The 13,468-nt window shown below is 39.8% G+C and overlaps 1 protein-coding gene across 3 annotated transcripts in view; it reads left to right on the top strand.

The window, feature by feature from the left end:
- Positions 1 to 13,468, top strand: part of Pi3K68D (Phosphatidylinositol 3-kinase 68D) — a 33,576-nt gene that overhangs the window by 7,201 nt on the left and 12,907 nt on the right. For all 3 annotated transcript variants that reach the window (XM_053743751.1, XM_053743749.2, XM_053743750.2), the window contains 15 exons: positions 149 to 386; positions 862 to 1,034; positions 1,371 to 1,584; positions 2,026 to 2,230; positions 2,590 to 2,799; positions 3,374 to 3,492; positions 4,674 to 4,852; positions 5,289 to 5,455; positions 5,961 to 6,094; positions 6,290 to 6,378; positions 6,771 to 6,944; positions 7,334 to 7,491; positions 7,922 to 8,009; positions 8,500 to 8,629; positions 8,823 to 8,978. In XM_053743751.1, the coding sequence (XP_053599726.1) occupies positions 149 to 386; positions 862 to 1,034; positions 1,371 to 1,584; positions 2,026 to 2,230; positions 2,590 to 2,799; positions 3,374 to 3,492; positions 4,674 to 4,852; positions 5,289 to 5,455; positions 5,961 to 6,094; positions 6,290 to 6,378; positions 6,771 to 6,944; positions 7,334 to 7,491; positions 7,922 to 8,009; positions 8,500 to 8,629; positions 8,823 to 8,978 (2,434 nt within the window). The remainder of the gene's footprint in view (positions 1 to 148; positions 387 to 861; positions 1,035 to 1,370; positions 1,585 to 2,025; positions 2,231 to 2,589; positions 2,800 to 3,373; positions 3,493 to 4,673; positions 4,853 to 5,288; positions 5,456 to 5,960; positions 6,095 to 6,289; positions 6,379 to 6,770; positions 6,945 to 7,333; positions 7,492 to 7,921; positions 8,010 to 8,499; positions 8,630 to 8,822; positions 8,979 to 13,468) is intronic.

The raw sequence follows: 13,468 nt of genomic DNA, 5'->3' as shown, positions 1-13,468 counted from the left end.
TATATTTGACCTTCACGAGCACTTTTTCACTTTAAATTTTTAAATATATAGTAATTCTCAAAAAGCTGCAAAGTACTGGCATTACGGAACGACCACTGCTGAGAAGAAGAGACAGAAGAAACTCAAATTAACAACAATCATTTTGTAGGTATGGGGTGCGAAGGAGTACCTAACAGCTGGGAGTTCGCTAAGCGAGTATGAGTACGTGCGCGAATGCGTACGCCTGGAGAAGGACGTGAGGCTGTGTTTACACGACGGGGCTGACAGGACCTTGGCACGGAACGCTAGGGATGACGCGAGGGCTCAGCATTTGACGTTAGATGACTTGATTCCGACGCAAGGAACTACGCCTATGCTGTCTTTCGATAACCTCTCAATTTTGTTGGGTGAGTTGATTCAAATGTTGCACCTTATCTCCACTCTGTGGGAATTTCGGGCCTTGTGCCTAAAATGCCCTGTGTCATTTAGTTTGAAGAATCTTTATATTCATACATATCTCTTTTTAACTTTCTCAACACCAATCTGTCGGTTCACTGGTAGAAAAAGTTTTACGTCCTTATTTACATCTTGTTATAAAGTTAAATACATAAATAAATACATTACTTTTTGAAGAAAATAATAAAGAGTCTGTATTCACTATGAACAATTAAAAACGTACATATCTATCCATAAGTAAATGCTTTATGTATTCAAATACCATATAAACAGCCAAGACGACAGTTCAGTCATAACGCTAGCTCAGTTCCAGAATTTGCAGATGAATGTAAAACCGTGTTGAAAAAATCCACTACACCATACAATGTACTATAAAAATGTATTGAAACAATACAAATATGATGATAACCAGCATTTCTCTTGCAGAAACGCTAGAAGGCGAGCTATCTCGCGCCGTAGGAGTGGTGGGGGGCGAGGGCACGTGTTCCCCGAGCGCCGTGTTCCAGGCGGTGAAGGCGATCTGTGCGCTGGCGGGCGGCGTCGAGACTCTGCACGTCACGCATGCGCTCAACGCATTCGCTAGCGCATGCGCCGGGAAGGTGAGGGGACACTATAGGGTGGTTGGCATCGAGTCGAATCAGATACTTTTTCTCATGTGTCAAATATGGGCTTGTATAAGCAGGGCAGTTGTAGAGCGTTTTACTTCCAACGAAAAAATACCTAATTTGCTTTACTTAAATATAATTAAACAATCAAAGCGACATTCTTTTATCGTGTCTCATTGCATTTGTGCAAATAAATTTATCATAGATGAAAAGAATATAGATATAAAACATAATTAACTAAACAAATGACAATTATTGAACGTGACTTACCACGCTGTCTCGCTCTAGGTGGACAAAAAGATCGATTTCATTAACCTGTTTCTTCCCCAGGCCAACAACAACGTGGTGACGCCGGAAATCCAAACGGAACAAGGCGCCTACTGCGCGGTATCTCTTCGCGCAGCAACCGGCAGAGAAACAGTCGCCTTACACTGTGGAAGAGTTCGCGACGCCGTCAGAGCATTGATAGCTTTGTATTCTAGAACTAAGCTGCTGGATTTCACTTTAGCTGATTCCTTTCTGGGCACACCTTCAAATCCCGACAGTAAGTTCTGCAATTAAAAACGTCGTAAAAAATCAACGATAACTGGTTGTCTTAAATGGATTTATATATTTTATTGCATTGGTTTATCTGTCATGAATATATTGATTAAAAAAATAAATACATTTTGCTAATTTCTACCCAAAAAGTATTTTTGGGAATATATTGAGAAAAATAGGCATAAATCAGTCTATGTTGGCTGTTGAATCAACAGTGTTTAGCTCGTGTTCATGTCTTAAGTTGTCGCGAGATGGCGCCATGTCAAATGCCTTTGGGGATTTGTAGTGTTCAAATTAAACGAATTCTAGAACAGAGATCGTTCTTCCTGCGGTCGTATTCATATTAATAAAGTCATATATAATTATAAACCTAACTACGTAAGTAATAAGATTCATTATATTGTACATGGACTTAACAAATTCTTAATGTGTAATCCCTCCTCAGATGCGGCACCGTCCCACACAATACCAGAATCATCTCTATTTTGCATCGAAGCTGTGCACTGCTTGCCGCTGTGCTGGGCGCACGACGAATATCAGTTCCACGCGCAAATATATCACGGCACGCGCGCGCTGAAGATGGCCAGATATACCCAACCTTCCAAAATAGAGTGTGCTGGTTTCTATCCGAGAATTATCTTTGACGCATGGTGAGATGTTTTTTCACGCTGACATGGGAAAATAAACCCTTTATTAAGTACCTTTTTGTCTAAACATTGATTGTGTTTCACGAGTGATCTTTGTTACAAGCTTTTATTTGTGCAATGTATGTATATACGGGTGAAACTATGTTTATTTGAGTGGAATTTTGCAACTAAATTTTGAGGCAGATATCTTCAACTGATTGAGCTGAAATTTTTGTATACACGTTTAGTTTGGATAACATTTATTCTAATATGCATGATCTGATGCAAACAGGCATGCGGCTCACCAGATGGGAAGTGGTCACCGAAGTCTATGGACGCCTGCAACAGCATATTTTTTCACAAGTGATATTTTTATTCCATAGGTTAAGCTTAGAAGACCTGCCAGTCAACACTTTGCCACGCGAATCTCGCCTCGTGCTCACTCTGTACGGCCGCACACAACGCGACCTGGACAGCCAGCATCAGAACAACGAGAATAGTCAGCAAAACAGTCAGGACGAGGACAATGTTGACGTCCAATATGAACAAGTAGAACTTGGGTGGACGGCTATACAACTGTTTGATTATGACGGGTAAGATCAAGTTGTGTAACTAGTCATCTCAAAAAAAAATCTTTTACCAAGGCAACCGTTCAGATATTCGTATGTTTCATATTACCATCGGTATAAATAAAGGTGTGTTTTAAACCTGTCTCAATTTTAGAATATGGCTGACACGACAAAAAATGCGCTAATTGTAAGCGAAAGTAAAAGTAGTAGATTAGACTGAATCATCGCTTTTCGGACACCTACCACGTCTGCACCTAATTATATTGACAAAAAAATTTAAAAATCCTTAATTTTCTGTATTTTCCCATAATATGGCGCGTACGTGTCAGGTCGCAACACCGTTATTGAATTTTTACGGACGTGTCCGAAACATAGCGTTGAACCCTACAGCTTGACCATAAACACATGTGAAGAGAAAAAATGAGGACGCCAGATTCTTCGTAGCTGTCACATTTATGATGTAAAATTTTGTATGGAAAATTTTTAGTTCCACTTTAATTAATTTCTACTGTTTATGGTCAAGCTGAACGCCTTACTAACTGACCCTACTTACTCACTTAGTTGATAAACCACACAATTAATGGGTCAATAATTTAAGAATGCTATCGTCGGGCAACTACGTGCTGCCGCTGTGGCCGCCGTGCTGCGATCGCCGCATCGGCCCCGCCCCCAACAGGACGCACGAGCCGCCCGCGCCATACCCAGTCGTCAATATTGGTAACTCACTGACTTCTACCTGTTATACTTATTAATCTAGTAATTAACTTAAAAATGTGTTGCTTCGCTCCCGTGACAATTTTGATATAAAATATAGCCTATAGCAATCTTGAATAATGTACCTTTCTAATGGTGAAAGAATTTTTGAAATCGGTTCGGTAATGATTGAGTTTCGGAGATTACCCAATCTCCGAAACTCAATCATACAAACTCACAAACGCTTACCTCTTTATAATAATAGTATAGATATATTATATATTCATGTATATAATTATACCATTATACTTTATTGAAGGCAGCATTGTCAGGATCCACGAAGCCGACAAATGCCTCTCGATTTTTAGTCCTAGTTTGTGTTGTATGGAAAGAAAAAACCATTCGCAAATAATAATAATAATGTTGTTAAGATTGCTGGATTGCTGGGGATATCTTACCGGTGGGTTTCCCCAAACGTTCTGGGACTTCATGGAATCACTTTATTTTCAAGTAAAATTTCAAGATAAAGTATACTCGGGATCTTTCTCAGAACGTTTTGACCGCTAAGTCCGCTATCATTACATTTTTTCAAATTTTAACACAGACAAGAATTAATTTTAATATTTGACTTTAATATAATTAATCTGTACTGTGGTAATTGTACCTTTTATGAATGATTGGTTTTGGAAATGATTCTTTCCTCAAGAAAATTGATGGATCGTATTAACAGCGCGGCCGCAGCGGTCGAAACGCTCTGAGTATCACCTAACGCGTCTGGTGGGAAGTAATCGCATACAGACTAGTGAACTTAAACTGTCCACCAGTGTGCAGGTTTTCTCACGATGTTTTCCTTTACCGGAAGCAAGTGATGGTTTATGATAATCACTATGTATCAGTCAAATTTGTATACAAACTCTTGTGGCATGAGTACAATTCGAACCTTTAGCGAACCACCACCGCTTCCGCGCCACTATGAGGTGACTAAGGGATATAGCCTTAGTAGCTGATAGGTGACAATTGCGTTCCTAAAGAGGGTCGACTTAAGGTGGGCAACCAGTCATAGCATCACAGCTGAATCTTTAAAATTTTTAGTCTTATTTTTTTCGCCGTCGCTGGACTTGCGAATGAAACATGGAAACCGAAAAACGAGTACAACCCTTCTATCTACATATTGAAATGGCAAATATAATTAAATGTTTTTATAGAAATTCCCCTGTACGACCACAACGGTGTGAAGTGGACGAGTGGCGACGAAGGCAAGGAGAAGACGTTGTCATCAGACGACCTCCCCAAGTTCGATTCCCTGGATGGTCACACGCAATCTCAACTGTTGCATCTCATTGAACAGGGAGCTTATAACAGAATGCCCACCGAGTGCAGAGAGGTAACTGTAGTCTTCGATATACATTTCAATTAGTCATGAGCATAAAATACCTTATTTTTAGTACAGTAAAAAAGCATAATCCATTGAGCGAAATCCTATAATGTGCAAACTTTGTTTTTCTTACAAAATGTTAAGTGTTATTTACATGTATGTACCAAATTTATATTTTATTCTTTCTTTCTGTGAAATTATTACAAATAAATGCGTTATAAATTTAATAAACATTAACCCGAAGTATTAAAGTGGAACTAAAAATACCGAGGTGTAAAACAAAATACTCATATTTCTTTATTAGCCGTTGCCGGCGACTCCGTTTCGGCAAAAAATCGCTACTTACGGAACTTATACTTAAAAGGAACGTAAATGAAACTCGACTGCTCGGATTGAAAAAATAAAACAATAAGATCTTTTGATCTGAAATTTTTCTTTACATTAGATAATGTGGGAGAAGCGTCAATACCTCGTGGAACTGGCTGGGGCGCTACCACTGGTCCTGCTAGCCGCCACTGCGTGGTACGGGGAACAGCGGTCGCAACTGCTTGCGTTGTTGAAGCTCTGGCGGAAACCCGCGCCGAGGAACGCTATGCATCTCCTTCTTCCTTGGTGAGCATTTCATCGCAAAAAAAGAGCATATGAATATTATTTACTTTACTAGCTAACATTAGTTGTAATTATTAATTTGAATACTTACGTTTTTAATTTTATGCACAGTAGTGGCATCTTGTATTTAGATATCGCCATTGACTATCAGACTTTTTTACCAAATTCTATGGGAATCGCGTACTTTCGGGATAAATAGCTTATATGTTAAAGTATCAGCTACTTTTATAAGTAACAAACATACTCACAAACTTTCGCCTTAATAATATTAGTGGGATACTCATATAATTTGGGAAAAGACGTCGTTGTCTCGTCGAACTAATGGGGCGCTACCATTGAGCTCTAAGAGAGGTGCTTTCGCCGACCTTCACCTCGTCTAAAATGCTTCGCTTTACTATCTTACGTGTATAATCTACTATTTGTAGTAACACATTTTTAATTTATGGTTTTTGAACCATAATTATTTCGATTATAGAACATTAAATCCTAAAAAGGTTCTCGCTTCCAGTTTCCCGGACGCCAAAGTACGCGAAGCCGCAGCGGATCTGCTAAGTGCATTGTCGGATGATGACTTGTGCTGTGTTTTACCTCAACTGGTGCAGGGACTGCGTTTCGAGACTTACGAGTGCAGTCCACTTGCTGGTATGCCCTTCTCTCTCACTCTCTCTCTGATCTGAGCGTTTCCCTGGTTCCTTCCGCAGACATTGAGTGTCGGAGCCCAGGGTCCGCTGAATGACCTTCTTTTCAAGCTTAATTTTCAATACGATTCCGGTGGCGCGGAAATAGTTTTGAAAAAAAAATGTGAAAAATTATATCGTCGGAAAACTTTTGTTTCAGAATTGTTGTTATCTCGTGCTCTGTCGGCTCCTGCGGTCGCGCATAAATTATTCTGGCTGTTAGTTCACAATCTGCCCAGTGTGCCGCAGGTAAATTGAACCTATGTCTCAACCTTTTGATTGGTTCTATTTTATTTGATGGTTTGATAAAATCAGGCGCAATCGGAAATTTTAGTTGAGTGAATATAATATTAGAAATTAGAAGAAATTAGGAATTTCCGATTTTCGATTAACTTAAAGTTTACAGTTCGCAATGAAGATATGAAAATATTGTTTATTATATTACACAGTGTATATAGTTTTAGAATAACGCGATTATAAACAATTGTAAAAAGCGGATTTTTAACAACTCCCTTTCATTGGTTGATAAAAACCAAGAGGACACATCGCCCTCATTTAATAAATCGACAGATTGTAAATTCATCTTACGGACTTAGACGCTAGACATTTTATTGATTAATAATATTTAAAATCGATTTCAGGGAGCAAACGACGAATTTCTCGGCATTACACTAGAAGATGGTCCGTGCGAGCCTCAAGACACAGACGCTTGTGTCACAGCGGCGTGGAGATATAGACTGCTGTTACGGGCATTATTGGCGTTATGTGGGGATAACCTACACAGCACTTTGATAAGGCAACAGTTACTTGTCAACGTAAGTACAAGTAAATAATTCGTAACTCGTTTATAGATTGGATTTTGTAAAAATATATAATAATATATTCAACTATCTTCCGCCCGCGTCTTCGCCTGCGTGAATTTTTCGCTTTTCCCGGAGCAATGGTTCCGTACTTTTAACTATATATTTGCAAAATTTTGGAAGATCGGTGAAGTAGTTAAAGCGTGGAGAGGTAACAAATAAACTAAGTTATTTTTGCATTTATTATTTGGAAATAGTGAAAGCAAAACAAATAGTTATGAAGATAATTCAGGTTTAAAATATATTTGAATATTTTGATTCATTTTCGTGCTTATGAGCAGTTTTTAAGACAGTCAAACTTACAACATAAATTCAAATAAATGATTATATAATTATTATTCCAGACGCTAAGCGAAGTGGCGCTGTCGGTGAAGAAAGCCAAAGATGTGCAAAGAATGTCCGCTTTACGTGGGGGCGCCACTCGCGTGTCCTCGCTGTTACGCGAGGAGTCCGCTGCGTTACCTTTAGCTCTGAGGGCGCACGTACACGATGTTGATGTCAAGTAAGTACTCGTGTCGGCAGTCGGAAATACACAAGCTACTAGCTTACACACTAACCGGTATATGCGTGCCTGAAGATAGATATAGCAATTTAGTTTATTAGCGCGCAATATATATTAAAATATTATAAAGGGGGCGGACAGGGATCACTTGCAATATCAGCTTGTAAATGTATTTGCGTGTATATTTTGGCTTTAAAGATTAAGGAAGGAAGTAAGATATTATCTTTTTGTATTATTTTGAAAACATAACTACGCTGTCACGGAAACAGTCCGCTGCGTTACCGTTTTGTTTGCACTAAAAGTAATAATTCAATATTAATAAGTGTTATATGCAATTCCAAATTACTGTTTGAAATTTTGCGATAATATCTGAACTTACAAAACCTTATAATAATTTAAATTAAACTCGACTCATATATTTTGTTCACAGATCTTGCACATACTTCTCATCAAACACGCTGCCTTTGAAGATCAACTTTATCGGCAGTGACGATGCTGTGATTCCCGCTATGTTTAAGGTATGTTAATTTTGTTTACTGGGAAATTACAATATATTTACAACCTTTTTTAGTCTAGAAAGTATAATAATGGTTATCTTAAGACTTAATATATAGATTCTTTACCTTCTTTTTAAGGTCTCCCCCGATATATTATAAAACAAAGTCCTCTGCCGCGTATGTCCGTTAAACGATAAACTCATAAAGTACTGTATGGATAGGAAGGTATTATGTATGTAATTCATTATGTTTTTACCTAAGCTAATCCAGGTCGGGTCGCTGGTTTTTTATATATTAGGATAATTCCTAGTAGTTTTGTGTTTATCGGTAATAGACAGACGCGGTTTTTGATATTTCAAAAAGCTATTTATACTGATAGCCCATCAGAATATCGATTCTACAGATAACAGTGATTCAACCTATACAAAATCATTGCAAACTCAGGACGAGTATACACACATTAGCACATAGAATTTCATGTCGGGTAATTTATATGCAATTTTTGTTATAGGTTGGTGATGATCTTCGTCAAGATTCCCTGGTGCTACAAGTGATCAAAGTAATGGACGATTTGTGGCTGAAAGCTGGTTTAGATTTACGAATGGTCACTTTCCAAGCGCTACCCACAAGCAAAAACAAAGGTACCGATCATACATTGTACATTATAATATTTATTTCACGAATACTAGGATTTTATTATCAATTTCAAATATTTTCATAATAATTAATTTCTTTATTGTTGACATTGTCTGTACTGTCGAGCGAGTCGGTTGGATCTTATGTGGCTACGCGAACCCCCTGCCTATAGATCTATTTAATTGTCTTTGTATCCAGGAATGATAGAAATAGTAACGGAAGCGGAGACGCTGCGCGCCATCCAGACGGAGTGGGGCCTCACCGGCTCCTTCAAGGACAAGCCCATAGCCGAGTGGCTCGCCAAGCACAACCCTTCCGAGTTGGAGTATCAGCGGGCCAGGGACAATTTTACAGGTATCAGATGCTTTTTTCTCCGTCCCATTTCAAAATTCATACCTACATACTAATATCACAGCTGGTTGTCGTTGCGTTACAATGGCGCACTTTGATTGGTCAGCTGCGTCTCCCTGCGAGTCGGATCGATGGTGAGATGTAAATAGCAAAGTCGCACTACACACACTGGGTTCCTGGTCGAATTTCGAACGCCTTTACTCAAGGCAATCGTGGGGGGTTGAGAGGAGAGGGAAGGGAAGGGAGGAAGAGGAGCTGAATGAAGGGCTCTAACTTTAGAAAAAAATATAGTATAATTGTGACTGCATTGTCAACGCTGTTTCGCCTTTAGTGAGGTCGACGAACTACCGTATATGGCATTAAACTAACTATACCAATATTGTAAATGTTAAAGTGTGTTTATTCGTAATTTTTCATCATAAAACAGTGCGTTGGATTAAGTTGATTTTTGGTGTGACGATATTTGAAGAATGACATACTACTTTTTGTTAGAATCATTATATTGTTAGTACACGAGGTGTTTAAAACTATTAAACTTTTCATTGTTACTTGAGCAATCGAAACTTTCAAAATTATCTTCGCTTTTTTGAATTTTTGCTAAGATAACTTTGAGCATCCTGACTTCTATTATTATATTACTGTTCCGTACCGGAATATGTATTTTAGATTCTTTTTTTTTGTTTTTTGCCTAATATATATTCTATGTACTATTTTCAATCAACACAACTAAATATAAATAATTGGTGAGTTGATCTCGGGCTTCCGGGTCAACTACCGGATATGCAAAGCAATCCGCCATTGGTTCTGCGCCTGGACCCCCGCGCGCGCCCTCTACCACCGCGCGTTTTGGGAAACCTCAGTACAAGTGTTAGATCGGCACGCGACTCTTGAGTAGCGGCGTTGCACGCCCCTCTAAAATACCTATAAGTGATAATCGTAATATCCTACCAATTATCGTGTCTGGCCATCCGACTCGAGTATAAATGCAACCCAGTGCCTGTGGATTTGTGCGCTCATGGTAGAAGAAGATCGAAGGCGCCTTAGCATACCCTCACAACGCGGAGCCCGAGGAGCGCGAAGCTGTACGGTGTTTGCCAGGTAAGCCCGGAGGCTTCTCACCATAAATTTGGTTCTTACGAGCCGGATTTGTATTTATTTTCAAGTTGTGTTGGTTAGATTCCATCTAGATTTCTATATTTCTCCCGTTTTCCAATATGGCGGAACAAGATTTGTTTGAAAGAGAAATTATTTTAGACGAATTAAAACAAACATTAGAGTTCTTCCCTGTTAATGAACAAAATTTCAGGGCAAGAGTGAAGGATATAATTCCTATACAAAGGAGATTCCTCAAAATTCAGTCCAAAATAGAAAAAAGTTTGATAAATTCCGAGAAATTCAATAAGGACGAACAGTTGAGAATTCGTAGTAATTTCAATGAATTGTATTACGCTATTTTAGGAAATATCAATTCTTTAAAGCAAAGTGATGATGAAGCCAGGCGCGCGAATCGATCGTTCATCAATACATCGATGTCTAACGCCAGTAGTCAGCCAAAACTCCCCAAGTTGCCGCTACCGTCTTTCTCGGGCGAAACAACGGATTGGCCGTCATTTTGCGATTTGTTTAAATCTCTAGTCCACAACAATGATTCCTACACGGATGCGGAGAAGTTTCGATACCTACTTCTTACTTTAAAACAAGAACCGTTTAATCTCATCAAATCCATACCTATTACCGATGAGAATTATCGCATTGCGTGGAATGCTCTCGTTTCTCGATACGAAAATAAACGAGCAATTGCATCAAAACATCTCGATCGAATATTAGATATGGAAACTTGTGCGGATAATTATGCAAGTCTTCGTAATTTTTTAAATGTTTTTCAAGAAAATACTAAAGCTTTAGAAATGATGCAATTTCCCGTCGAGGAATGGAATTTTTTATTATTAAATATTTTGTTGCGTAAAATACCGAGTCCTATTCGTAAACGTTTCGAGTTATCTTTAACAAAGCCATGCGATATACCTTCTGTGTCAAGATTAATTAATTTTCTCGAACGAGAACTCTCGGCAGTGGGAATGGTAGATGTCAATAGTAATAGTAACGCCCCATTTAAGAAAAAATTCAATTCGGTTTCGAAACAGCAACCACGTGAACCACGTAGTGGAGCGCCATCTACCGGCAACTCCACTAGCCACGGCGATGCCTACGCCCGCCGAGCGTTGGTAGCTAATGTCAAGTCGAACAACACAGGCAATTCACAGCCTTCGGCTAACGGCAATAAGGTGAAAAATTGTTTGTATTGCAACGCTCCACACGTCATAACAAAATGTTCGGATTTTTTGAACTTATCGCCACGCGATAGATACTCATTTATAAAAAATAAAGACATTTGTTCGAATTGTTTATTTTCGGGTCATGAAATAGGTCAATGCAAATCGAACTTCGTTTGTCGAACATGTTTTAAACGCCACCATAGTTTAATTCATTTCACAAAAGTGGATAGTAATGTTGTCTCACTCTCTCCCGTTGCGCAGGAGACGGTTACTCCTCCTCACTCAATTTCTAGTGCGGACCAGTCTTGTGCTATGTTGTCGGCCGTCGACCACTCGACACCTAGGTTGTGTGCGTTATCCAATGGGCCCGCAGTGCGTGTAAATACCGTTCTACTATCAACCGCACGCGTCGATGTATGGGTGGACATGCAAAAGCGTGCTACCATTCGATGCATGATCGATACCGGCAGTCAAGCGTCGTTTATTACGGAGGCATGCGTGCAGCGCTTAGGATTAGAACGTCATAATGTAAACATACCGGTGTTTGGGATAGGAACAGACCGTCCAGTACAACCTAAGGGAAGTGTTTCGTTGTGTTTGACCCCTGTCAATGCCGAACAACCCTCCATACCGGTACAAGCATTAATTTTACCGAAATTAATTTCAAATATGCCCAGTGTAAAATTACCCTACAGTGGTTGGACACATATTAACAATTTAAAATTAGCTGATCCGACCTTTCACACACCGCAACCGGTTGAGATGCTAATAGGAGCGGATATACTATCCCACATACTACTAGGCAATGTAATAAGCGGTTCGCCGGGCACTCCGATAGCTATAAACAGTATCTTCGGTTACCTATTACTAGGACAACTCACTTGCGAGTCTACCACCGCATCCCCCATTCAAGCCTGCGCTAGTTCATTCTACAATGACGGCGATTTAAAAAGGTTTTGGGAACTTGAGTCATTATCTGAAGAAAAAACTCTCACGCCCGATGAACGTTTATGCGAATCCTTTTATGAAGCCACACACACTCGTGACGTGACCGGACGTTATGTGGTTTATCTCCCTTTCAAACCTGATTCCCAACCTCTTGGGGAATCTAGGGATATCGCTCTCGCTCGTTTTCATAAATTAGAAAATCGACTTGAACGCAACCCTAAGCTGAAGACGGACTATCATGATTGCTTACAAGAATACCTTGATCTTAAGCATATGGAGCCCGTCGAAACCAAGCCAGTTCCAAGTAAGGTGTACTATATTCCTCATCACTGCGTGGTGAAGGAGTCCAGTGAAACCACACGTACTCGAGTAGTCTTCGACGCTGGTTGTAAGTCCGCGAGTGGAATTTCACTTAATGAAAAATTATTTACCGGTCCTAAGTTACACCAGGACATTGTTGATATAATTTTAAAATTTCGTACACATCGCATCGCCTTTACGGCTGATATAAAACAAATGTACCGTAATATACTAGTTCACGAGGCCGACAGAGATTTTCAACGCATCCTATGGCGCAAATCCCCCGACGAGCCCATAAAGGAATATAGGCTATGTACTGTCACCTTTGGGGTAAATGCATCACCTTATTTAGCTCTTCGCACAATTAAACAGCTGGCTCATGACGAAGCCTCGCGTTTCCCTCACGCATCTGCGGTGCTGTTGGATCAAGTCTTCGTTGATGACGTTATTTCAGGCGCTGACAACGACGACCAAGCTTTGGCACTTCAGAAGGAACTTATCTCCATTTGCGCCACCGCTGGGTTCCAGTTACGTAAATGGCATAGCAACTGCGCAGCGATACTGACTGCAGTACAAACGCCAGTAACTTATGGTGAGCGGCAAAACAGCGTTCCTTTCGCTCCCATGGAAAGAGATACTCAAGCTAAGGTTTTAGGATTGCAGTGGGACCCTCCCTCTGACCAATTCACATTTAGCATTCAATGCGATTCAAATAAAATCACAAAGCGAACAATACTTTCTCAAATTGCCAAGATTTACGACCCGATGGGTTGGCTGTCACCTGTAACTGTATTTGCAAAGTATTTGATGCAGTTACTTTGGCTTTCCGGCGTTGGATGGGATGACCGCCCCCCGGTCGATATCGTAAATGCTTGGGTTGCTTTCATACAGGAGTTGCCACTCTTATCCCGCGTTTCTATACCTCGACATGTCTTTTTCGAAACATGTAATATGCAGCTTCACGGTTTT

This window comes from Plodia interpunctella, chromosome 4 (assembly GCF_027563975.2).
Source record: "Plodia interpunctella isolate USDA-ARS_2022_Savannah chromosome 4, ilPloInte3.2, whole genome shotgun sequence".
NCBI lineage: Eukaryota > Metazoa > Arthropoda > Insecta > Lepidoptera > Pyralidae > Plodia > Plodia interpunctella.
The sequence above is the reverse complement of the archived record's forward strand: the minus strand, read 5'-3'. Positions and strand labels throughout refer to the sequence as shown.